The sequence below is a fragment of the Sinohyriopsis cumingii genome, chromosome 17 (assembly GCF_028554795.1).
Source record: "Sinohyriopsis cumingii isolate HCF-2022 chromosome 17, ASM2855479v2, whole genome shotgun sequence".
Classification (NCBI taxonomy): domain Eukaryota; kingdom Metazoa; phylum Mollusca; class Bivalvia; order Unionida; family Unionidae; genus Sinohyriopsis; species Sinohyriopsis cumingii.
In genome coordinates this window covers 37,137,806-37,165,289 of record NC_142977.1, presented here as the reverse complement: position 1 = coordinate 37,165,289, position 27,484 = coordinate 37,137,806, and the positions used below count along the sequence as shown (strand labels likewise).

General features: G+C 36.3%; 1 protein-coding gene across 3 annotated transcripts in view; it reads left to right on the top strand.

The window, feature by feature from the left end:
- The window catches only part of LOC149778440 (histone-lysine N-methyltransferase SMYD3-like), an 84,516-nt gene that overhangs the window by 18,410 nt on the left and 38,622 nt on the right, over positions 1-27,484 (top strand). The window contains exons 4-8 of one of the 3 annotated variants that reach the window (XM_089939273.1): positions 3,684-3,753; positions 6,915-7,045; positions 11,388-11,455; positions 18,238-18,346; positions 23,415-23,546. In XM_089939273.1, the coding sequence (XP_089795399.1) occupies positions 3,684-3,753; positions 6,915-7,045; positions 11,388-11,455; positions 18,238-18,346; positions 23,415-23,546 (510 nt within the window). Of the gene's footprint in view, positions 1-3,683; positions 3,754-6,914; positions 7,070-11,387; positions 11,456-18,237; positions 18,347-23,414; positions 23,547-27,484 lie in introns of all 3 variants that reach the window. The other 2 variants (XM_089939272.1, XM_089939271.1) reach the window with 2 other exon arrangements.

The window sequence follows — 27,484 nt, the reverse complement described above, 5'->3', positions numbered from 1 at the left end:
CTGTCCCATGTGACCTATTCATTGAATTTGACATCTCAAGTCTTCTCTTTGACTTGCACCATTATCGAACACATTTTCTATCTACATTATATATCTTGCTGGCATGGTGTTTGCCTTTTGTTTCTGCTAATTTTGTGACTTTTAATTTAAGAGATGAAGTGTAAGACCCGTGCTTTTTAATACCTGTTTGCTTTAGATACATGATTACAACCAAATGCTGCAGTAGTCTGAGGTCATCACTTTTACAGTGTGTATATATCCATGTATAAAATACTAAAGTCACAGGCACACATGTGTTAAACATGATGCAATAGCTGTGTAGCAATTTCAAAGACTTACCAGTCCTATTTCAACCAGCTGCTGAGTGGGAAAATATGTTGATTAATTGATCATTTTAATTGTGCTGATATTTACAGTGACTGAATACATTGGCAGAGAGTGATGTGTGATGTGATTTTGATTTTTAACATAGCTTTAACAATTTTTCAGTCATATCGCTACGATGTCTGCAGGGTGGCAGTTTATAGTGATGTCTAGCATTGGGGCATCATGCAGCAGACCCAGCCACATTATCCTGACACCAGGCCGACCAGTCCTAACACTAACCTCTTAATGCTGAGTGCCAAGCAAGGCATCTTTTAGTACCATTTTTGTATGTCTCTGGCATGATTCAGTCGGGGATCGAACCCTTGACTTCCCGCATCTGAGACGGACACTCTAACCACTAGGCCACCAGAGCGGTCATTGGCAGAAAGACCCCACATTATAAGTGTACATGTAACGCTGTGGGGGTGGGCATTAATTAGGAAATATACTGTATGTGTGCATTGTACTTAATTAACAGAGTGACCATACATTATCACATTGACTTTCATTTTCATGTGCAACTAAACAAAGCTTTGACTTTTCCTAAATTGTTAAAGATAAATATTATTTTCAACAAGTGTGATTTGTACCTGCAATTATAACATGGTATCTGATTAGCCCACTGAGAACACTTAACGAGTAGGTAAAAGAACTTTTACTGAAAGTTAAAAGTCTGATGGAAAAACATGAGCGGACCCTTTCTGTATTAAGTCAGTGTGAAAACTCTGCCATTCTGAATGACTGTTCCATAGCTTATTAATACTTATCCATATATGGTCATGTGTAATAATAAGCGCACAGTCTTGGAATAATAATTCTAGTCCTTTCAAATGTTGCTAGCCCATCACCACAGTAATTTGAGTAGTTTTCATATTGACAGTTATAAATTTGGCTGACTCTTGTATAAAGACAACAAATTTATAATTCTGCTTAATAGGCACGCCAGAAATCCATGTCACATTGACAGAGTTTAAGTTACAAGTGACACGCTTGACAAATATACAGTGATGTCTTACATTTCTGCACACTTAAGGTTTCTGTCTCCAATATTGAAGCAAAATGCACAGTGAATTTGGCCGATTGATGAAAGTAATATACAGCATTGCTTACCATTTGAAAAGAGGCAATTGTCACCAGAATATTCTGTTGAAAATAATATTAATTTCGGACACAGGGGATACCACCCCCATGTTTTCCTGACTCTCATTATGTCAGCCTATTCTGTACACATTTTCTGTCAGCAGTTCATTTGAGTAATTAGGTCAGGTTTATAGCTATTTTTACAAAATTCAAGGTAAAAATGATTATAAATGGCAAGAGATATTAAGCAAACTAAACTGATCTTATAAAAAATTTAGTAAAGTTCAACGTTTTATAAAAAATAAGCTATTATGTGGAAGAGAAACAACAATGAATAGGATGTAATATGTTTACGACATCTTATTTAAGGTACACATTTCCCTCTTTTTATATAATGTATTTATTTGTATGATTCTAAAAGATACCTAGTAAATCAGATTTTCTGGGTTACCGGTTCAAGAAGGTCCTTAAGTGGGTCTTCATGTTGAAATTTAGAGATCACATTTTCATATGCATTTCGAGTTGAAATGTGGGATATTTTTGTACACTTTATGAATATCACTTTCCTTAATTAAAGTACGATCGTTCTTTCTTGATACAAAATGGATTTTTGAGTAAAAATAACGTGATTCATTATTTACAGAAATGATATATCGTTGCGCAGAATTACCCAATGTGCAGAATTAGCCGACATGGTGGTAACTTCACATTTTGAAAGAAACAGTTAATTTTTTTGTTACTCCTTGATTTCTCTGCTGCTGAGAAAACTCCAGCAGATTTCTCAACTATATGATCTTTACATAGTCAATATTTTGTGTTTTCATGCAGTAGTGACCACAAGAACTTATGCTCAGATTTGCATGCCTTTGAATTTTTTCTTTGTATCTCCCTTGCTTGATTTGATACAAAAGACATATTCAAAGTGATAAAACAATGCAGGTCTCTTTTAATTCATTTTTAATGCAACAAACACTTCCCCAAGTTGTTGCTCAAAACAAAGCCGGCATGTAATTAGGTTCTCACAGAAGTACTCACGGGTTTTGATGTGACGGTCAATTGACTCTTTTCATGTTTTCATAGAACAGAATATGTTGCGATTATAATGTTTACACTGAAACGGAATTAAAGGATTAGAACGTGACTTTCGCATAGCAAGACATTTAATTGGTGGTTATTTCATTCTTTGTTACCACCTGTTTTACCAGAAGTTTTCACTGATTGCTATTTCACCCGACTTTTTATTTACAGTGTATTGACAATTATTTATCATTAAAAAAACTTACATAATATATGATATCTTATTTAGAACTTGCAGATTTCACAATATGGATTCTATCTTTGCGGGCATTAATCACGATTTTCGCTGATAAAATGAGTGATGTATCAAGGTTTAATTTACCAATTCTTATCTTAATTTTTTTCACGTTCAGCATATTTTAAAGATATCTGAAATATATTTTCTTTGGGGGAAAATTGGGAGCCACGCCAGACACCGCATTATAAGCAGGATGGTGAGTTATCCGAGCGCGAGCTATCGAGGGAGTGGTGTAGTATGGTAACAGTCGTTTTATTAGTTACTAATCTTGTTCAAAACCTTCTGCCTCTACCCCAAGTCTTTGTCCTTGCATCACATGCATGCAACCCTATGCAAGAATCTGCAGTAGTAATTTGCTTGCATCTCCAACAAGGTGTAGAAGATTTTGCTATGCAAAATCATTTCTGTCATCATGCACACACATGTCCAAAATCGTCAGTGGAGAAAAAAAACATGGAGTGTAGAAGGCGTTTACCTAGATAAATACCAATGCCCTATTTCTCTGCCACTACATGTGATTGATGATAAATTTATTAGAGACAGCATTTTCACTCACAAAATCAAACAGAAGACAGTTATAAATAATGATTAAAAAATTATTAGTCCTTAGCTGTATTTTACATCATATATATCCAGTATTAGTACTAGGCTACATTTATTGATACTTTATCACATACCTGCTATGACGAGGTTTCCAATAGGTGGGATGGTGATTATACAGACAGTCTTCTTTGTGTAGGGTCAGAACCCTAAATATTCTGCCAGGGATTGGATTGATTGCCAACTATACGAAGCTTTATCAGCCTGACTCCAAAAAATAATTTCCTTCAGATTTCAAGTATGTCTCAGCAGGGACCATTACACAGACTAGCATTGGAAATGCTTTGTTTGATATAATTGCTGTTTTGTTTTCTTCTTTCAGTCATCAGAAAATGAAGACCAAAGCACAACAGAAACTGTTTGGAGAAGATCTTTCCATGATTTAATGTCACGTATGTAAATTGGCACTATACGGATCGTCTCCTGATGATATGTAGTCAGATCATTCCATATTGTAGTAATATGCATGCCTATGCTTGATGATAAGCCCATATGTTGTATTTACCATGATTATTTTAATTAAGGTGCCTTTCAAACCTAAAGTATTTTTTTTTATATCTTAAATAAGCACTCCCAAAATTTTGAGTAAAATTGGCTTGGAACAAAATTTAACAATATTTTTTTACACATGTAAAAAATGTAATGATTATTTAAGTTTTTACAACATAAAAAGAGGTATCTAAAAAAAAAGGTTAAAATGACACTAAATTTCTGAAGTAGCAAACCTGTATGCAGATCCTTGAAGCACCATTGATAGCTGATATCTCGACTAGCTGCAGTGGATGTGGTAATCTTCTTGTTGCATTTCTTTTTGGTCTTTAATTACTTGTACAAAATGAGAATCCTACAATAAATTAAACTCCTGTTCATTGCATATTATAAAATAAATAAAAGGCTGATCCAGCTAACTGATATTCCATAACATCATTGAATTGACAATACAAAAATATTGGCAGTTGGGCCCCAAAATCAGTATATTAAAATATCTCTTTTATAAGTGTATGTATCTGTGTATGTGAGAAAGTTCAAAGAGAAACAGTCATATTGTGTCAGTGTGTAAGAGTGTGTGTATTCAAAGCAGTATTTTTTTTAGCTCTTGTGTTATGTTGTCAGTGCTGAGTTATGTTGTCAATGGAGAGTTATATGGCAATTGTAAGTGTTATTGAGCTACATCATCGTTCTGATCTTTTTCATGTACCAGGGCAGTGATGGCTTATATTCCATTATTTTACAGCTGTATGGTCTTAAACTAAGTGACAAAAAAGAGCAAAAACCAACAAGCAAAAGTCAACAAAGAGAATCCCTATAAAAAAGAGTGAAAATTTAAAAAGAACTTACAGTATTGTGAATTATTTCTATCAGAAGTCCAAATTGTTTTGATCTCAGGAATCTAAATTGATGATGTCAGATTCTCTCCTTTCCATTGTCTGATGATAATTAAACCATTCCAAACATACTTATTTGTATAAATGATTAAAAATATACCAGTGTTTAAGCTACATATGGCCGTCAGCTCTTCTGATTTTTGTTAACTGTTGTTTTTGTTAACTTGCACTAAATCTATATGTAAGCTACAGTACACATACATTTTTCATAGAAGTCCATTAATTTGTTAGAAGTTGCAGTTAAAAGGAATAGGACAATAAACATTCATGATATATGTATTTTGTTGAAAAGAGAATAGTGGAATGTATGTAAAAAAAAATGCACTTATTATGTGTGAAAACTTAAGGAATGCCTAAATTACAACATTACACTTATTATGTCTGAAAACTTAAGGAATGCCTAAATTACAACATTACACTTATTATGTGTGAAAACTTAAGGAATGCCTAAATTACAACATTACACTTATTATGTGTGAAAACTTAAGGAATGCCTAAATTACAACATTACACTTATTATGTCTGAAAACTTAAGGAATGCCTAAATTACAACATTACACTTATTATGTGTGAAAACTTAAGGAATGCCTAAATTACAACATTACACTTATTATGTGTGAAAACTTAAGGAATGCCTAAATTACAACATTACACTTATTATGTGTGAAAACTTAAGGAATGCCTAAATTACAACATTACACTAGAACATTCCACAGCTGTTGCAATACTTCAAACTGAAGTACTGGTGCTGTTCACAATGTGTTTATTATGATATTCAACAATTGGCATTCATCACTTGCTCGAAACCAAACCATGATCATTTAGAGCTGATGGGCAGAGTTTGGTATTGAATCAAAACCAAACCATAATCATTTAGAGCTGATGGGCAGAGTTTGGTATTGAATGTCTTTTCTGAGGTAAAGCTTTGATGACTCACATGATGTCTTGGATTTTAAAAAATAGTTTGCCATCCAAATTAAGGAAAATTTGAGAGTATGCCTGACAGCAAGTACAATACTCTGTTTATTGTTATAAAATGTGAAATTAAGCTAAATTTTTTATCTTTTGTTTCTAGTTTTTATGGTTTTAGTTCATTCTTTATCTTTAATTTTCAGCAGTGAATGCATTTTGAATTTTACAAATCAGCCAATTTATTTATTGTAATATATCAGTTGTGCAATACTGCTTGGATATCTGTGTTGATGGTATACATACAAATTGTCTTGGTGGAATTACATTCTTACTGTAGGTTAATGCAAGATGGGAAATATATTTGTCAGTTATAGAACTGAAACCTTTCAGGGTCATGAATTTGTGCATGCATGTTTATATAAGATTTGACCCACATTCTCTGACCTTGTAGATTTTGAATGTAGTCATGACCTGAATGAACCTGTTACTAATGATAATAGCCCCAATTAGTCCCTTGTAGAGTTGCATTACTGCATTCTTACTTACCATACGTGAGCCACAGATTTATTTGCCAAAAGTTTTAATGTTTATTTTGTGTTTGTGTGCCATCCAGTCCACTGCTGTTGGTAAACTTAAAGGACAGCTTGTTATGTTAATGTCTGCATCCGCGAATGGAGAAGCAGTGAAGATATGTTTAGGAAAGAAGAATAGGGAATCAGGAGGTTGAGCAACAATGTATATATAATTTGAAAATGGACTTTTGTAGCAGTATAGCAAATGCTGCTTATTATTTGCAGGCAGTGCTAACATTGCCCATTACTCCAACCTCTGTAGGCTCATAAAAAGTGAGCCAATTTGTGAACATACATTTCAGTTTGTATACTTTATAAGTTTTGTTTCTTGTTATAATTATGAATGTAGAAGATATGGAACATTTAAGTTAAGCTAGGGCTTGAGAAATTCTGAAAAAAAATTTCTTGTCTGAAATGGACATTTTTATAGTAATTCTGACAATTTTAAGATTTGTTGTACCTATTGCATATATAATTCTAAGAAAGTCACAAATGTTGTTTTATTTAGGAATTGTGCATGCTGATTATTTGCCTGTGTTTGAATGTATGATCCTGAACAAATAGTACAGTTTGATTTTCTATAGTAAGCCAGTACAGTACTGTACATGATTTTAAATTGTTTTGTAAAGCAGGCCTTTGATTTCAGTTTGTATGTTGTCATCATTTTTGGGTTGTTGATTGCAGATATTGAGGAGATCCAGGTAGACCCTGTCAGGTCACAGCAGTTTGCGCAGATTGTGTACACCCTGAAAGAGCTCTGTCATGACCAGCTGGACCTTCCTCCAGCCACACAGCTAATGGAGGTCTTTGGCAGGGTGGGTAGTTCTGACACTACAGAGGTGAATGAATAACAGATCTAATATCAGCAATATCTTGCATGGATAGTAATTTCCAGAAGGAAAGTACCCAGCTGAATGATGCAAATTCCACTGTCCCATTAGTTTGACCCAGAAATCCCCAGAATACAGAATAACCCCATGTATAAGAGCCAAATACCTTAGGCATACATGAAGGACCATCTCATTTATATTTCAGTTGTCACGTTGCTTGGATCAGCATTGTTTATGATTAAGAAGATTAGCACGTTTCGCTGGGTTAACAAAAGATTTAGTATCCTATTATGTGCTGATATTCTTTGTTTAGATCAAGTATTATACCCTGTCATTTTTTAAGTTAAACTAATATTGCTCTCTTCAGAGCTGTTATCTGTACACATATGGTGTATGTTTGTCAGTTACTTTTCCCTTTGAGTAAGGAAATTAGTAACTATTTTTTATTTTTTTATTATTGCACATAAACATTTGAGGCAAGGTTAAGTAATTTATGCAAAACGAAGATTCCCTATCCATCCTTTTCTCTTGCACTTTGGATTCGCCAGTCAAATTCACATTATAAACTACAATATTGTGAATTGTGACTTTTAAGTGGCAAATAGGTTGCACACCTTGTTTATTGTATCTATATCAGAAATTGGGCACTTGTAATTAATTTAATTGGATAGAATCATCAGTTATTGTTTTTCCCAACTGCAATCACAACCTTCTGGTTTTTTGCTAATTCTTTTGTAGTACCTTTTCACAAAAAAATAAAGGGTCTGGATGACACATTATCCCTTGTTTTTCTAAACTCACCATTGCTTTCTTTCAGTTATTTTTAGCAAAACATGTGTCTTTCTATGTAATATTTATGTACCATTCTTTTTCAGCAGTTTTAACTTACAGGAACAATGTGTAAGCAAGATGTGGGAAATTGTGGCCATAAGAAATCTCCCTGCAGCCCCCCTCCTAATTGTTTATCATATACACACTGTATTGTGTGGTCTGATGAGATATGGAATCTCACAGAGAGTTTACATACATGCAAGGAAGAAGGTATCACCATCCTTGTCAGAGTTCTTAGGGTTTTATATCTCAGATAATTGGGTGGAGAGCGAGTTGCACCCTCCTGAAAGGGAAGAGCAGGATCCTCTCATTACCACTAGGATATAAAGCAAGTTGTACTCTCCCTTTGGGGATGAGTAGCACTCTCTCGTGTCCAAAAAGGGCAGAGAGATGTGCCCATCTTCTGCTAAGGGGGGAGCACCTCTACTGACCCACAGCTTGGTAAGGTTAAGGGCTGATTGTGAGTCATTCCCACCAGAAGGGGAGAGCAGCACAATTTCACTACCATTACATGCAAAATGGCGAGTTGTGCCCATCTACATCTAAAAGGGGGAGAACCTCTACTGACAATCAGCTTGGCATGGGTAAGGGCTTATTGTGAGTCATGCCCACCAGAAGGGGAGAGCAGCACACTTTTAGTCCCAAGCACCCAATGCTTCTTGCATTGCGATCATGTACCATGAAGAAGGGAGTGCTCAGATCTGAGGATAGTCCTTACTGCAGATCTGAGTTGCATGCAGAGTCCTTGCCCAGTGACCGAATGCCAGAGATAGATACTGGGCAGAGTCCATGCCCAGTGACTGAATGCCAGAGCTGCATGCATTGCCCTCATTATGGATAAATGAAAATGTTACTGATCTGCCATCAATATCTGATTGCCCTCATTACTGATAAAAGAAAGTGAAACTGATCTGCCATCGATATCTGATTGCCCTCATTTCTGGTAAAGGAAAATAATACTGATCTGCCATCAATATCTGATTTCCCACGTTACTGATAAAAGAAAATGAAACTGATCTGCCTTTGATATCTGATTGCCCTCATTACTGGTAAAAGAAAATGATACTGATCGGCCATCAATATCTGATTGTCCTCAGTATTGGTAAAAGAAAATGATACTGATCTGCCATCAGTATCTGATTGCTCTCATTCCTGATAAAAGAAAATGATACTGATCTGCCATCAATATCTGATTGCCCTCATTACTGGTAAAAGAAAATGTTACTGATCTGCCATCAATATCTGATTGCCCTCATTACTGATAAAAGAAAATGATACTGATCTGTCATCAATATACGATTGCCCTCATTACTGGTAAAAAAAAATGTTACTGATCTGCCATCAATATCTGATTGCCCTCATTACTAATAAAAGAAAATTATGTTGATCTGCCATCAGTATATTATTGCCTTCATTATGGATAAAAGAAAACGATGTGACAAATCTTGGATTAGTGATCTAATCACTGCAGCAATAGACCTTATATGGAAAATTATAGCCAAAACGAATCTTCTCAAACATCCATAGTCACTGGTGTTCCACACCTGCCTGAACCATTGTCTCCTTCATGCCTGGCTAATGGGCAAGAGTTATTGCTCTTTGACTATATGATATAGACAGAAAAGACAAATTCTTGTCCTTTTTTAGTAGAGCTGAATTTGAGAGGTAGCAGGCATATGTTCATGTTAATGTAATCGGGTAATATCCTTGGAGAAACATAATTTACCAGATAAATTTGCTTTCTGTATTGTTGTTATGGATGCCACATCATTTCCTGGGGAACCATCCCAAAACAAATTGTAACAGAGCATGATTTGTACAACATTTTGATCAAGCTGGATTAGAATGGGCTTAGCTGTTCTGAACAAGAATTTGAAAATAGGTTTTCTCTTTGGTTGCTAAAGAAACCACACTGTCACTAGGGTAGCCACCTGAAACACAATATTGACTGATCATATCCTTAAGGTTACTGCCAAGTTTTATCCAAACTGAGAAATTTTTAAAACCGAAATAAACATTTATGCCAGGTGAGCTAGAACCCAGTCAACAGAAGTTTACCAAGTACATATACTAACCTGGCATAAGGCCTTTCAAACTACCCTGGCATAAGGCCTTTCAAACATGTGTAAATGATGCTGATCGACTGTAAAATATGTTGCCATTACTAAAAATATAAAAACCTTTAAATGCCAGAGTGCATCATACTAATGCAGATTTCTAACCAAATATCTTTGTGTTCAGTATAACCAGGCTTACCAGCTTTCTACTAAATAATTTTATGGTTTAAATAATGCAGAAAATATATACAAAATCATCAAGGATGAAGTGGAGAGGATGCACAACATTAAGTATATTTATTGCCATTGTTATTACCAACTTACCAGCTATAAATAACATGTGTTTGTGCCCTCTCACTTGTATGCTCTTTGTTGGATGAACCCTAGCTATTTGCTTGGCCTATATGACTTTTCCAAACATTTTCTCATAAATGTAAAACAGAAAATTGCAAAGCAGCTGCAGTGTGACAGTGCATTTTACCAGCAGAAATAGAGCTTCTTCTTTGTCTTCGCTTATTGGCTCTAAAGGCTCCTAAACCCACCATTGTCAGTTGCATTGTTTTTCTAATGTAGCATTCAGGCTGACATGTAAAATGGGACTTCTCAAAGGGAGATGGGATAGCCCTTGGCCTTAATATGTCTTTCTATGCTATTTGTATAGACCTTTGAGAGCATGGCTTATAGTCTGAACCATTCTATTTGCAAACTGTTATGAACATTTCTCCTAAATAACTGTTGAAATGATCAGAATGGTATTTTCAATACTTTATGTCTCCCATTTTGTTGTGGACATTGCAGATATCATGTTCAGTCATTTGATCGGTTAAAAGTTTCTATTGTGACTCGGTGAACTTATCCAAGTTGTCAGCTTGATGATCTCTACTTTCAAAGGGACCAAGCAGCTTGTTTTGGCTCCTGTACAGACAAGTCTAATAAAAGTGCAAGCAACTGCTACATGAATGTACATCGTTTGTTTGCAATCATGTACTGGTAGGTTGATACTATTTTAAGACACTTGTCATGCAGTATGAAGCAGTGCAGTATGGAAGAATACTGCATGATTCTGACAATAATAATTCCTCTTTGTCTTTATGTGCAGCTCATATTCCTTCTGTAGACCTCAGCCATTCTCCATGTTCTGTGTATGAACATGCATCAGATTGTAAATTGTCAAGGAATGAATGACTTTATTACAGGCTGCAGCACTGTAATGTAGTATAACGAGGATATCAGATGTTCAGGTATTATTATATACAGCTGTCTTCATCTGAAATGGTAAATTAGCCCAAAACATCATTTCATTGTTTTTGAGAATTCAAAGCTTGTTTAAAGTATCTCCCACAAGAATGCAGTTGTCTTCTTGAATCTCCTCCAGCTAGCTCATTATGTTAACTGTTAAATCAGTAGGTTATATGATATTTAACTTTATTCTTTTTTAGGTGACAATAAACAGTTTCACGATCTGTGATGGAGATCTTCAGGCAGTTGGAGTTGGCCTTTATCTGGGGTATGTTATTCAGGCCTTCTAAGGAGATTTAGTTTTTCATGGTAGGGGATTCTAGTTTCTTCAAACACAATACACAACAGTTGGTATATTTCAAAGTTATGTCATAAAATATTACAAGAATTCCATACAAATGATTGTTAGCGTGAGCCTTTGTTTTAACTAAAATTTCTGCTATTTGCAAATCTGCCTGCACCACAGACTTTAGTTGCTATCAAACAGTAATGAATTGTGACATGCCTTTATGTGTTTATTTTTTTGCACACAGCACAAATAGTCTTGTTTTTATCATAAATATTCATATCGTAAAGTGGTCAACAAATTCCATATGGTAGCCATGCAGTTTTTAACAGTGGGAAGTGACAATAACTTCAGAACAATGGTTCAGAAATAAATTGTGGTTGGCGTGGCTGAAAAGAAAGATCATAATGAAGATGATGGAAAAATATGTTACAGTTCATCCAGCTGTCACTATCCATCCAGCCATCCCAACATGGGGATCTTTTATTTGAAATGGTCCATCCAACTTGGATTTATTGGGATCTTGGTGACAGATCCATCCAAATAGCTGCACTATCATTGACTACCTTACTATGCCAGAGATTTCAATGAAAAATCTGTCCATCCAGTCAGGCCCTTGGCTGGTATGGGTGATAGCCAGATCATCTTCTGTACTGTCAGCATACAGGCTGACTATACACTGGGCAAACCAGCCAGCAGTTCCAGCTGGAATTCCAAATGTTCACTGCTTAACCGCACAGGAGAGATAGTGACATTTTCAAGGATGATAGACTTGAGGCATCAATGCTACCAGGTATGACTTATCCAGGGCTGAAAGCAGACCCAGATTGGGACTTGACTTTGTGAGTGTAATGAAGCTCCTTCAAATCAACCACCCCCTACTGCTACTCATGACTAAGATAAAGCAATTTTGATGAGGATGAAGAGACACCATTCTTCTTGCTTCTTTCCCAATCAGCTTAAATCTATGACAGGCTTTTGAGTAGAATTGTTGACTCAGGAAATTCCAGGGCTTTCTTCTCAAAAAGTTCCAGCAACATCTAATCTTGCTGGTATAAAACTCTCTGTCTTCAATGTTAGATATGGCCTCATTAGCAATCTTCCGACTTGTGGAGAAATCTGACCATATCCATGCTTGGGAGGTGATGGCCATGATCACTGGGGTTATTAACCGGGCAGCTCATCATTCCATGGCCATTGCCTTGATGGCTTTGGCCAACTTAGTCTGGATACAGTGTGATAAATGTCCGTGGTCCATGTTACTCAAATCTCTTACTAACCTCGCTTAATGGACGACTCTGTTTGGGTCAATATTACTATTTTGGAGGAAGAATTGAAGATGCTCCAAAGTAGGCAGCTCAGGAAATGCCCCTCCAACTCACCTTGCAACCCATACAGGCATTTGGAAACACTCAGCCCCCGCCAGTGTGATGGGATGGTAATCAGCCTCGGGACAAGGGATCTTTTCAGACAGATTTGCATAGCAGGTGGTGATGATTGTGCAAAGATGATGATCACTGTTTTATTCAAAGCTGTTTCTTATTCAGAAAGTGAACAGCAAGTTGATGCTGAACATCAAATTGAGTCACCTCAACCAATTCATTGCACCACCAAAATTCAAGATGGAGAACATGACATCAATTCGCCTCTCTGTCCAAAGGAACAAGTATGCTGTCAGTCTCGTTTTGGCTCATGCGTATTTTCATGTTTCTATCCATTCTGTGTCACAAAAATTCTTCATTTTGCTTACTGCAACACAGTTTATCATGGGTGATCCTTTTCTGTCCGGATGGTCTTCTTCTGCATGCCTGGTTCCTATCAAGGCAGCCTTGTGAGACAAACAATTTAAACCTTCGATTGTGGGGAGAATCTCAAGAGCAAGGCCTTCCACTCTTAAGTCTTATGAGGGAATCTGGTGTGTTTTCGGGGACTTGTACCGTACCAATAACATCATCCCTCTGAGTGCTTAAATCCCTCGATTGGCTGACTTTTTTCTCTGGCTCTTTGAGGAGAAACAGTTGGCCCCAATTACTATCAAAGACCACTGTTTCATGATATTGTACACATTCTGGCATCGTGATATTGGACACATTCTGGCATCATGATATTGGACACATTCTGGCATCATGATATTAGACACATTCTGGCATCATGATATTGGACACATTAGGCATCACGATATTGGACACATTCTGGCATCATGATATTGGACACATTAGGCATCACGATATTGGACACATTCTGGCATCATGGTATTGGACACATTCTGGTGTCATGGTAGATGTGATATTAGACATGATAAAGACCTTAGGATCCTTTAGTCAATTTTGATCTCAATCAATCAAAATCCCTCACTGTTTCTGTCCTGGATTTTAACATGGCTCAGTTCGAATAAATTTGAGCCTCTAGCCCACACTTCACTAAAGTTACTATCATACAAGACATGTTGTTTTATAGCTTTAACTTCTGCATGCAGGATAAGTGAGCTACATGCCCTTTCTGTCAATCCGAACTATCTTCAGTTTAGATCGGATGGTTGGCTGGTCCTCTTGACACAACCAGGCTTTGTAGCCATGCAAGATCCTGTTAGTGCACTCGAGTACTCTGAGGTCTCACAGATTTGTCTCATGAAGATTACCACTCATGAGATTTTAGCCATCTCTGTGAACCTTGTGTTCAAACATAACATTTTGATCCAAGATATAATGGAAGCTGTTGGCTGGCATCCAGTCAACCTTCTTGATTTTATCTCAAAGATTTGGCTTTGCAGAGGCAAACCTTGACCCAATTAAAATGATCAATACAGTGTATCAGCTTTGCTGGATTCACCAGTGAAAATTTTGTGGGTAAGAAGATTTAAATATTTATCTTCTGAACTGTATGTATAGATCACAGATCAAGTGACCCATGGCTGTACTGCTTATGTAATTAGGAGAAAGGGTTATTGTTAACATAAGGACTCCAGCCATCATTCCCTAGAAAGATACCCAAAGTTGAGGGCATAAGCTCAGCATTCCCTCCAACTATTTCTAATTCTCCTAATGGAATGTGATTGGAGAATATATTTGAAGGAGAAAGCAAATTTTCAAGTAAATAAAGTTTCTCTGAGAATACTTACCCAATCACATTATTTAAAAACCCTCCCAACCACCCCACCATGCAAGCATTCTTGTTAGTATATTGCTCAGCAAAAAACTAGCGACACATGGCAGTGGCAAGAGAAGGCATGGGTCAGAGTTATTGCCTTTGTCTATTTGAGATAGAAAAACATGTTTTTCATTTTTTATGGGGGCTGGATTTGCAAGGTTAATATTCCTAACATAATGTGGTTGGGTAAGTATTCTTGAGAAATATAATTTACTTAAAAATTTGCTTTCTTTTTAGAAGCTCCCATATATTTATACATTTTGTTGTTGGTAAAAAATCTGACCCTTCAGACATGTACAGCAAGCATGAATGCTTCAGAAATAACATTGTTTCCATAATTATTGTGTGTATTAACCAGAAACTGAGTATTTGCACTCAGATGGAATCTTAACACAAACATTCTAAAAGTTCTGCTTCTTTGTGCACATTTTTGTTGGAATTACCATTATGGATACCATGAGACCAGCTGTTTAGTACACTTAAGTTTTCTTAATACACATGTATGTATGTATCCATGCATGGTTCTTTGCCAAAAAGGTAGATATTAAATATATATTAACTGTTTTTAGTATTTCTCTTTTAAAACGCATCATTAGTTATTATGCCAGTGAGGTCTGTTTCGTGCCCAATATCCCCCCCCCACCAAATGTATACTTTAAGAGGATGCAGATGCAATATTTTCATCAGTTAACTGTCTTGGTCAGATATACTGTAGCATAGTATGGTAAATAGTATGATACCCCAACCATCGTTTTATAACAGGGTTCGTGCCCTGGCTGAGTCGTGCCAAAGATTTATAAAACTGTTATTAGCAGCTGTCTTGCTTGGCACACAGCATTAAGGCATTAAGAGGTTAGCATTAGGACTAGTTGACCTGATATCAGGATAATGCGACTGAGTGGGACATGATGCAACATGTTTGTGGCATGATGCCCCAGTGCTAGACATCACTATAAACAGCCACAGTGCCGACATTGAATGATGTGACTTTAAAATTGTCAAAGCAACATTAAAGATCTGAATCACACACACTATATTTTCTCTCACTTTCAGAAATTTTCCTGAGTGCAACCAAACATTTGACATGCTTGACAGAAACATGAGTCAACTGTTTATAATATATTTATCTTTTTGAAAACATTGTTTTGACCGTGCCCCCCCCCCCTCCCGCCCCAATCAGGTGGTAGCAGCAATAACAAGTTTGTTCCTATGCTTTGCTATGGATTTCCCCACAATTTTTTTTTTTTTATTTAACAAAATGTGGTTTCCTAATGTTCCTATCTCAGATTGTGATATTGACACTTTTACACTATGGTAAATCTACTCGCTTAAATTTCCTCAGTTTGGTGAAAGCATTTTGTTTGTTTTGTTGATATTGATGACTGTTTCAATTTCCCATCCACTTCCAGACTGTTGGTATTGGTTCAAAGTTTTTTATATCAATACTCAACAGTTATTCTCATTACCAGAAGTTCATCGAATGTCAGTACTCGGCCTGCACTGCAGTTTTATTTTGGTTAAATTCCAGTGTGAAAATCCTTGTACATATTCTTCGCTTGACACTGGAAGTACCTTTGAAATTTCCATCAAATGAATCACATTTGGATGCTGTCATTTCATTGATATCCATTTGCTCAGTCATTCAGCTGGTGACAGTCCTCAGAATTGTTGTACACAATGTACTTGAGAAACCACAACTTCTTCTCTTCTTTGACTGCAATGAGTGATTATTGTGTCTGTTATCATTACCAAACTGGCATGGCATTTATACTTTCAGTAAAAGTGTTAGATGCAGAGACAGTGAAAACAGTTACAAAGAATCTTTTAGTTTAGGATTCAGTCACGTTTCCATGAATAATCTGCACACACTGTTTTGTTTGGCACATCATTGTCATGTGATAAACACTTCAGTTCTATCCCTTTGAAGAGACTGCTGTTGTACATGGCTGCAACAATCTCGTTGCAGACTGGCCCAAAATGGGCTGTATCTCGAAAGGTACTTAGCTTCCAGTAATATAAAAAATTCCATCAACATCTTACTTGATGGTAATGTACGGTAAATGCCTTGTCTGTAAACACTGCTTAGGGTGTTTATTTTCCTTCATTGATTGACTTGAGCTTTTCAATAGGTAAGTTCTCCTTTGCAATATAGTATGCAGTTCTGAATAAAGTTTGCAATATAGTATGCAGTTCTGAATAAAGTTTGCAATATAATATGCAGTTCTGAATAAAGTTTGCAATATAATATGCAGTTCTGAATAAAGTTTGCAAAATAGTATGCAGTTCTGAATAAAGTTTGCAAAATAGTATGCAGTTCTGAATAAAGTTTGCAATAAAGTATGTAGTTCTGAATAAAATGCACATTGTTTCATGAGCTTTCTCATCCAAGGGATTAGCTCAGTTCACATTCAGTTAAAAGCTCTAACTTTGTTAGTCATTTTTCGTTATTATGCCAATGCTTTGATATGGTGAGTATTGATCTCACAAACAGAAAAACTAAGACTGATACTTCTTGTCATCTTATCTATGTAAATATAAGCATACCAATGATAACAAAAGCAAAACTAAAGAATAACAAACAAATATCTTACTGGGAAGCTGATCTTTAAAATTTAATCCACTAACTGTTTAAGTTACCTTTCTCTAATCCCATTTGACCAGCTTAAATGGACATTTGAGCTGTGACAAGCTTAAATGGCAGCACCTCTTTTGATTATTCAACAAAGAAACATAATAAACAAGACCTAGTCTTGAATGAAGTTAGTTGGCTACACATTTGTTGATTATCTGACCTGTAAACTAGACATAGTAACCCATGAACTTTACTTTAAGGTGTTGATTTGACAGTTTAGTCGATAATCAATGACTGCTTGATATAATGATGTTTGGGATATCCTATGACTGATGTCTGTTTGCTGAGAATTTGTGCCAATGCTCCTTTAAATTAGTGGTCATGTGTTGGTGATTTCAGGAATCATGATTCATGATTAGTTTGATAATTAATTGGTGATTTATATGAATAAGTATGCCAATACAGTATTTGCATGCTTTGATATTTGTTTTGTAGCAGTTTTCATATATATTAGTAAGTCTTCTTAATTTTGGCTCCTTATTGTTTTGTTAATTATCCTTTTTTCTTTCTTTTTTTCTTTACCCTCATCTTATTTCATTTATTTCAATACCCCAAGATTAACAGAAAGTTCAAATCTAGATAGTTACATATAACTGTGTAACAAAGAATAAAACTAAAACTATATGAAGTACTATATTATGTATACTTATAGAAAGAAGATTTTTATTAAAAAACAGTATAAATTTAAGCATCTGGTATGCAGATAATACAACTGAAGATAATAACAAATTTAAAATAATAATAATAATAAATAATAATAATATAATATTTTATAAGGTTTGCTGAATTTGAAAATATGTATCTGGTCTCCTATGAGGCCCTTAACTAGTTTGTCAATCTGTCAAGCACTCAAATAACATGGAGAAAATTTGCATGATGATGGACAAAATTATTATAATTTCCTGGCATAAATATGACATAATAGTGATTCTGTCCAAAGTTTGTACAGACTAATCTTGATTTACTTTTTTTGGGGTGATTTCAGGGCCTCCTATCTGGATCACAGCTGCCAACCAAATGCTGTGGTCAGTTTCCAGGGTCAAAAACTGATGGTCAGAGCTCTGAGGGACATTCCAGAAGTCAGCCCTACCAGTGTAAAGATACACCATAACATATTTGTTCACGATCTTTAAAATTAATATATACTACCAGCTTTGAGTCACTTGTTAACTTTCATCCAATTTCAAGCCAGGCTATATGTCTTTCATTAGATAATAAAACCCGAGTTCAGGCTTGTCAAACTGAGCAGGATTTCCATTCTACTGGAAGGATGGAGGAAAAGTTGAGAACCAGAACAGGGTTTGTTCCCAACTTGATAACTCCCATAGTTTTGCCAAAAATAGTCACAGTCTAGGAAAACCCCAGAATTTTAAGCCAGATGCAGAAAAAAAAAATAGTTAAAAATCCTTACCAACCTGGTCATACTTTCAGTTGCATTAGGTGGTAAATGAAATAAAAGTTTCCAACGGTCAGTATGTAACCATGTTTTCAGGTTGATCTGTGTGCCTGTAACTACTTTTTAAAAAAGATACCCTCTAATATGAATAAAATCATGTGCATAGTTAATGTGTAAACGCTGCCTGTGAAGGAACACACAGCATATCCATTCAGAATAAAAGAAAATTGTTATTTTTCTGACAGATTGGAATAAATTGCTATTGAAAGGAGAAAAAAAATCTCTGTAAATTTGTTTGGGATAAAGTAATTGTTTTAATGACTACATTCAGTATAAATCTGGATACAGATATTGAAAGAATGCTATGATTAGATCAGGGTCAGATCACTGACTTTCATCTAACTGCTGTGTATGAAATGGCAGAATTTGGAAAATTTTCATTAAAATTTCCCCATCAGATATATCCTAAAGGAGATGTTAAAAACATTGATATATTTGACGAGTCTTTTATAGTGGAAGAAATAACAAACTGTGAGTTATCAAACATTTTGAATAAACCAACTCCAGGTTAGCTGCCAGTTGAAGAGCAGAATGATTAGAAACTAAAATGCATTAAATCTCTCAGAGTGGAAGATTTCTTATGTATCTCAGAGCAGCTGTACTCAAAATCTACCAAGAAAAATGATTGGGCTACAACACTTTCAGAAGTAGATATCACTAATTTAAAATAATAGCAGAAGTGTAGAAACTTGTGTACTAGTACGTTGGTTAATGTAGACTTAATGATAACTGTTTGATAGTTAATATTCTGTTAACTATCATTGTTATAAAAGCATACATATCAAAAGGTAATCTTCTGTTTGTCTGTGGATATGAAAGAAATAAAAAAGTTAAATAGAAAAGTGAGACTTTATTTGCTCTGCAATGAATACAACGCAGTTTATCTTGAAATGAATATTCAGAGTAGTACTGACATTGCCACTATTCAATGCAGACACTAGAAAGGACATATTTCATTCTGACATTGCCACTATTCAATGTAGACACTAGAAAGGACATATTTCATTCTGACATTGCCACTATTCAATGTAGACACTAGAAAGGACATATTTCATTCTGACATTGCCACTATTCAATGTAGACACTAGAAAGGACATATTTCATTCTGACATTGCCACTATTCAGTGTAGACACTAGAAAGGACATATTTCATTCTGACATTGCCACTATTCAATGCAGACACTAGAAAGGACATATTTCATTCTGACATTGCCACTATCCAATGCAGACACTAGAAAGGACATATTTCATTCTGACATTGCCACTATCCAATGCAGACACTAGAAAGGACATATTTCATTCTGACATTGCCACTATCCAATGCAGACACTAGAAAGGACATATTTCATTCTGACATTGCCACTATTCAATGCAGACACTAGAAAGGACATATTTCATTCTGACATTGCCACTATCCAATGCAGACACTAGAAAGGACATATTTCATTCTGACATTGCCACTATCCAATGCAGACACTAGAAAGGACATATTTCATTCTGACATTGCCACTATCCAATGCAGACACTAGAAAGGACATATTTCATTCTGACATTGCCACTATCCAATGCAGACACTAGAAAGGACATATTTCATTCTGACATTGCCACTATCCAATGCAGACACTAGAAAGGACATATTTCATTCTGACATTGCCACTATTCAATGCAGACACTAGAAAGGACATATTTCATTCTGACATTGCCACTATCCAATGCAGACACTAGAAAGGACATATTTCATTCTGACATTGCCACTATTCAATGCAGACACTAGAAAGGACATATTTCATTCTGACATTGCCACTATCCAATGCAGACACTAGAAAGGACATATTTCATTCTGACATTGCCACTATCCAATGCAGACACTAGAAAGGACATATTTCATTCTGACATTGCCACTATTCAATGCAGACACTAGAAAGGACATATTTCATTCTGACATTGCCACTATCCAATGCAGACACTAGAAAGGACATATTTCATTCTGACATTGCCACTATTCAATGCAGACACTAGAAAGGACATATTTCATTCTGACATTGCCACTATCCAATGCAGACAATAGAAAGGACATATTTCATTCTGAGGAACATTCAGGCTGACTCGAGGAAATCTTGATCCAGTAATATTACACCATATCCTAAATGTTAAGATAACAATAATTAGGATTGCCACCAATATAATCCAGGCAGTACACTTCCAAGAAATGCTAAAAATGCTTGTGTTACATAGAAGAGCATAAATGGAATATTGTTGTAGTTGGCTTGACTTCACTTGCGAAGATTTAGGAAGGGGGATGTCCAGGTCTATTGCACGTGCGCTGGGGGCTGACGAGCTCAATACGTGACAGGCATGTCTGTCCACAGAGGCTGCAGGGGAATGTCTGGGTTGTGGTGGGTGCTGCTGATGGTTTCTGGTTTTTTCTTCGCCATGGTTTTTCCTCCAAGCTGGCACGTCTATTTTGTTCAAAAGTGGCAGTGGCCCAGTGAACTGTACATCACCAGTTTTCAGTCAGCAGCTTGTGATGCCCAGTGGTGGTGATTGATGCCACAGGTAGTGAGGGTCTTTTTCAAGGAGTCTTTGTATCTCTTTCGAGGTGCCCCTCTATCATGGTGGCCAGTGGACAGCTCACCATACAGTGCAATCTGTCAGGTAGTGATCATCCATCCTGGACACTTGCCCTGCCCAGCATAGCTGTATCTTCATGAGCGTGGCCTCAATGCTGGTGATCCCTGCTTGTTTGAGGACTTCAGTGTGGGTGACAAAGTCACTCCAGAGGATGTTGAGGATGGTGTGGAGGCAGCGCTGATGGAAGCATTCAAGGAGGCAGAGGTGGCAGCTGTAGGTGACCCAGGATTCGGCGCCATATAGGAGGGTAGTCAGTGCAACAGCTCTGTAGACGCTGATCTTTTAACCTCTCTTGAGACTGGCATTGTACCATATTTGTTTATAGAGTCTTCCAAAGGTGTTGTTTGCCTTGACCAGTCTGTTGTCTATTTCTTTGTCAATCTTGGGATCAGAGGATATCACAGCCCAGGTAGGTGAACTGGTGGACTACATTCAGCTCTGAGTGATCAATGAATATGCTTGGTGACCGGTACTCTTCCTTGTTCCTTGGGAGCAAGCAGGTGAAGTAGCTCAGTTTTCTTTAGGCTGACCTCAAGACCAAAGAGCTGGTAAGCTTCTGCAAAGCAGGATGTTAACGCGCTATAAGGCAGCTTGTGTGTGGGCAACAAGAGCGGCATCATCTGCAAAGAGAAGTTCTCTAATAAGTTTTTCCAAGGTCTTGGTGTGGGCTTGAAGTCACCTTAAATTAAAAAGGTTGCCATCAGTACGAAATCAGATACAGATGCCATCTTTGTCATCAAGGTCTTCTGTTGCTTTTTCAGCATCATGCTGAAGAAGATTGAGAACAGTGGGGGTGCTAAAACGCAGCCCTGTTTCATGCCATTTACAATGGAGAAGGTCTGTGACTGGTCGTTATTGCTTCTGACCTGACCAAGCTGGTCTTCATGGAATAAATTTACTGTGAAAGAACTGACTTGATGAGATGTGCATATTTTAATATTTAAAAAAATGTAAATTTGTTTAATACTTGTAATTTTTGTCCATTTGCATGCTGAAAATTGGGTAAAACCTTCCCTCTTTTGAGGTCTCAACCCCTTACCAAGTATTAGAAAGTCTTCTGATCTGTTCTGACTTGACCTGTCTTTTCTAATCTCTCTTATCTATGATAATGACTACTGTTCTTCAAATGTAACATGAAAGGCACTAGAAGATCAGGGGCCCCGAGTACCCGAGTGGTCTAAAGCGCTCTCCGTTATGGATCACTGCCATCTCACCTCTGTCTGCGCCAGTTCGAGTCTCGGATTCAGCCAATGTGGGTATGTGAGAAAGCTTGCCAGTAGCTTCTCGTCAGTCACTGGTTCTTTCCGGGGTTTTCCTGGGTTCTTCCTCCACCATTCATACTGGCCGCCATATATAGCCTTTTGTGTGCTGAAAAATGGCGTTAAACCCCACAACAACAACAACTAGAAGATCAAGCTATGCATTTAGTCCTTGGTCGCATTCTTGGGCTCCCATAAGAATGATTGTGTGGTCAAAATGGAGGCAGAACCTTTAACCATTGGACCAACTTTCACAATCTGCACAATATGATCACATTACATTAGGACAACATTTTTTGCTACCTCTCAATCCAGCCCTTTCATAAAGACAAAGTTTTTATCTATACATTATATAGACAAAGGGAAGCAGCTCTTCTTACAGGTTAACTTTCCTTTCTACCTACTAGTTGGCTACCAGTATATCCAGTTTAAACTAGGTTTTACTCTCATGGCCTAATGCTGAGATGTCCTCTAGACAATCCATTTTAATTCTTTAAATTTATAACTTACATTTAATCATCCACATTTTCTTTTTCTTCCTCCAGGTTGAGTAAGTGAAAATCTTTTTTATGGTGCATAAAATCTAGTGAATTAATTAATATTTGTGCAATTATCATACTGAATCACCAACATTCAGTTTCACTGGAGAAAGTTCATGCATTATACTTCAACTATTAGACTTCTGTCATTTTGGATAGAAAGGAGAATTAACCTGTAAGAGTTGTTTCCTTTTTATATATATATATATATATATATATGCAGAGAGAGAGAGAGAGAGAATATATTAGATATACGGTAGTATTTTTTACTTTGCAGATTTTCATTAGCTACACAGACCAAATGGCCTTTACAGAGGACAGACAGAGACAGCTCAAAGAGCAGTACTACTTTTCTTGCCAGTGCTCCAGGTGTCAGGATATCAGTCTGGTGAGAGCTGTTTCCTTTGCTGTAAGGGTCTGATTAGAAGTTACGTGTTTGATAGACATTTTCTCCATTGTGAGGCACATTACATTATTTAAATGAAGATGGATACTAATGATATTTTATGAATGAAAAAGGAAATATTCTCTGCTATGAATTTCACATTTTCTGGATACAATAGAACTTTATACAAATCCAACAGGCATTGATTTTGATTTCTTATGTATCTGAACCACGCATGACAATTTGGTATAATAATGATAATAGTAATAATAATAATAATAATTATTATTAATAATAATAATAATAATAATGTGGACTTAGTACAGCACCTAATCTGAACCAGACACAAGTGAATTACAGTAGTCCAGTCTTTTAAGTACTAAGTATTTTAGTGGCATCAACCGAAAGAAAATTGCAAAAGGAGCTGATGCATCTCAGCTCCAGATATGCAGATTTGCATATGTTTATGACATGTTGGTGTAATGGGAGAATACACTGTTGAGTGTGACACCTAGGTTTCATATTGACTGTGTGAATTTAATGTTATTATTGATGATATTTATAGTTTAAGGTGAAGGATGTGAATGAGAAGGTCTTTCCATGTGGTTAGGATGGCTTCAGTTTTATCATCATTCATCTGCGTCTTGTTACATGCCTTTGATGGTAGCTTCAACTTCAGCTGGGCACCTTGATTTATATATTTGAGTGCCATATATATACAATTGATGAGTCACCGAATGTCGGTCTATGACACTTAAGAGCTGCTGAATGTATAGAATGAAGAGAATGGGGCAGAGAACAAAGCCTTGTGGAGGACCAAAACATTGATCAACTGGGCTGGAATGTTTTCCAATTATGGACCCAGTTTGTGTACTATTGACTAAGTAGGACTTAAACCATAGTAAGGCTGTCTCACAAATACCAAATACATGCTGGAGAAGTAATATATGATGGCTTGTTGTGTCAGATGCTGCTGTCAAGTCAAAGAGGGTGAGGACTGTAATCTTTTCACTATTCAAAGGAAAGAGAAGGTCATTAATAACTCTCAGAAAGGGGGCAGTTTCAGTACTATGTTGAGAACAATATGCAGACTGTACAATGCAAAAATGACAGAAGAAATGCAACTAGGAATAGAACACTTTTTCTATGATTTTTTTAAATGCATGAGATGTCATTAGTTCTTTACATCGTTAGGGTCACATTAGTTCTTTACATCGTTAGGGTCACATTAGTTCTTTACATCACTAGGGTCACATTAGTTCTTTACATCATTAGGGTCACATTAGTTCTTTACATCATTAGGGTCACATTAGTTCTTTACATCGTTAGGGTCACATTAGTTCTTTACATCATTAGGGTCACATTAGTTCTTTACATCGTTAGGGTCACATTAGTTCTTTACATCATTAGGGTCACATTAGTTCTTTACATCACTAGGGTCACATTAGTTCTTTACATCACTAGGGTCACATTAGTTCTTTACATCGTTAGGGTCACATTAGTTCTTTACATCATTAGGGTCACATTAGTTCTTTACATCGTTAGGGTCACATTAGTTCTTTACATCGTTAGGGTCACATTAGTTCTTTACATCATTAGGGTCATGTGTTGGTTTTTTCAGCAGGGGCTTTACAATGGTTGTTTTGACAAATGATGAGAGATAAGTAATGATAACAATGGTTAGTGAAAGCATTATTGAATCTAAGCACTTGAGCTGTAGTAATGTCAGAATCAGTTCAACTATATGTGATGACGAGTCAGTTGATTGTGTTTATCTCAAATGGATTGAACTTTGTCATAGAATAAATTTGCAAACAGGTCTGGAAGGTCAGCTGGAGAGAAGGTTGTTGGAAATGATGTACATTTATTCCTTGATGTTATCTTGTTTGTAATCTCAAATTATAGCTGTTTGCAGCTAGAACTTTCGGTGATATTATTACTGTAGTTGGCTAATTTTGCAGCATGAACTATGAATGTGATATTCTTCTTAGCAGCTTCATAGATCTGCTTATGAATAGTGAGCCCTGTGGACAGACAAATCCTCTCAGTCTTACGGCGTTCTCTTTAACAGAGAGAAGCTGGTTCCTAATGCTGCTATACCAAACGCTTTTTGAATTGATATTCTGCACTTTTTTGCTGGGACATATTTATCTAGCAATAAATGCAAACACTTGTCAAGTTGAACTGCTGTAGGAGGTAACGAAGTTGTTAGGTATGCTTGGATGTCATGCATTAGTTGTGTTCTATCTATCATATGGAGGTTTCTCTTAGTAACAAACAGATGTAATGTTAGTGACTGATATGTTGAGATGGCATTTGATGCAGAAGTGATCTGATGCAAGTTCTTGGGACACCAGTGAAGACTTGAGAATATTGTTACGAGGTCTATGAAGAATCCTGTCAAAAATATGACCATGTTTATGGGTGGGTTGGCTTACTGAATGTTTGAAGTTGAAAGTGTGAATAGAATCTAGGAGTTTTGATGTGTATGGGTTTCCAGGACAGTCATAGTGAATGTTGAAATCTCCTAGAATAATCAGGTTGCTACCTATCAAATTTCCTTACTCAGGAGATTCAGAAACTGCTCCAAAAAGAGAGATTCAGTTAGCTTTTTTTTTGTTTTATTTGACTATGAGTAGGGTGGTAGAGGCAGAAAAAATGGACTGGCTTGTGCCATTGTGAGTGAGTTTTGGACCTGTTCAAATGATGTGTGTTCAGAATTGAAAGTTACAGTGAATTTATAATGGGGAATTATGGAGTTCTTTACAATGGCAGTAAGTTCACCTCCACTGGGAATGATTTGATGAAGTACTTGGAGGGTGCTAGTTCACACACTTTGGCTCATTGCCTGACTTTTTTTAGCCATATTTATTTTAGAATAAAGACGTTAATATCCTGATCATTGATAAAGTTAACTATTTCTATGCTTCTTTTTTGGTGGTCCTACTTATTGGGCATTGAATAATGAAATATGCAGTGGTTGATCATACTTCAAGGTAGATAATGTAAGCAGAATTTTAATTAAGTGTTTTTAAATTAATGGTCAAGTTTTCAGTTTGTTGTGAGGGACAAAAGGGAGATAAATGGAATCTTTCTTCCTGTTCTACGCCAGCTGATTTTGAAGCAACATTTCTTTTTTGCTTCTGTTTACGTTTAAGTAAAGATAAATGTAGTCACATGTCATTAAGTGTAGTCCATAATGCAGTACAGGTTGCCAAGGAGTTATTCAATGTAGTTAATGAGTGTCCATCATAGCATTAATAGATCAACTGTCCAATCTAATGTGATGATGTCATGTTCAATACAAGGTGGTTTTAGTAGAGAGACAAAATGATGAAATAAAGTCTAATAATTATCTTTTCCAAAACAAGTAAATGAAGAAACACATTCCAACAGAACAGACAATGCATTATAAAATCGTTAATGAAGATGAATGCTGTCAACAAAAGCATCATGAAAAACGGCACAAAATCAAGAGTAACTGTCTCAAGCCTGTTAAATGATGCTCAAGCCTGTTAAGTGATGGTCAAGCCTGTTAAGTGATGCTCAAGCCTGTTAAGTGATGATGCCATTTTGAAGATTGATCTAATTTATCCAAACCATTATTTAATAGTAAGAACATTTTTCTTGCCATCACCCTCACACCCTAATCCATTCGATATTTGGAGTTTAGATAAACAAGGTTATACAGAGTACTGCATTTAGACATATTGACATGCAGTATGTCAGTGTAAGCCATGTTGACCTGTACATGAAAATTAATAAACTTACATGGTAGGAGTTTTCAGATCAGTTGAGTACTGGTAATGCTGAATTTGCAGTTAATTATCAGGCTCACATTATTGGGGTGTGAAACAACAGCTTACTCATATCAGATGAGTAATCAAGAACAGCTTACATTTCTTTCTTTTTTTCTTCCTGGAGTACATCTTGTTTAGTGCTTTTGAGGGTTATACACAAAT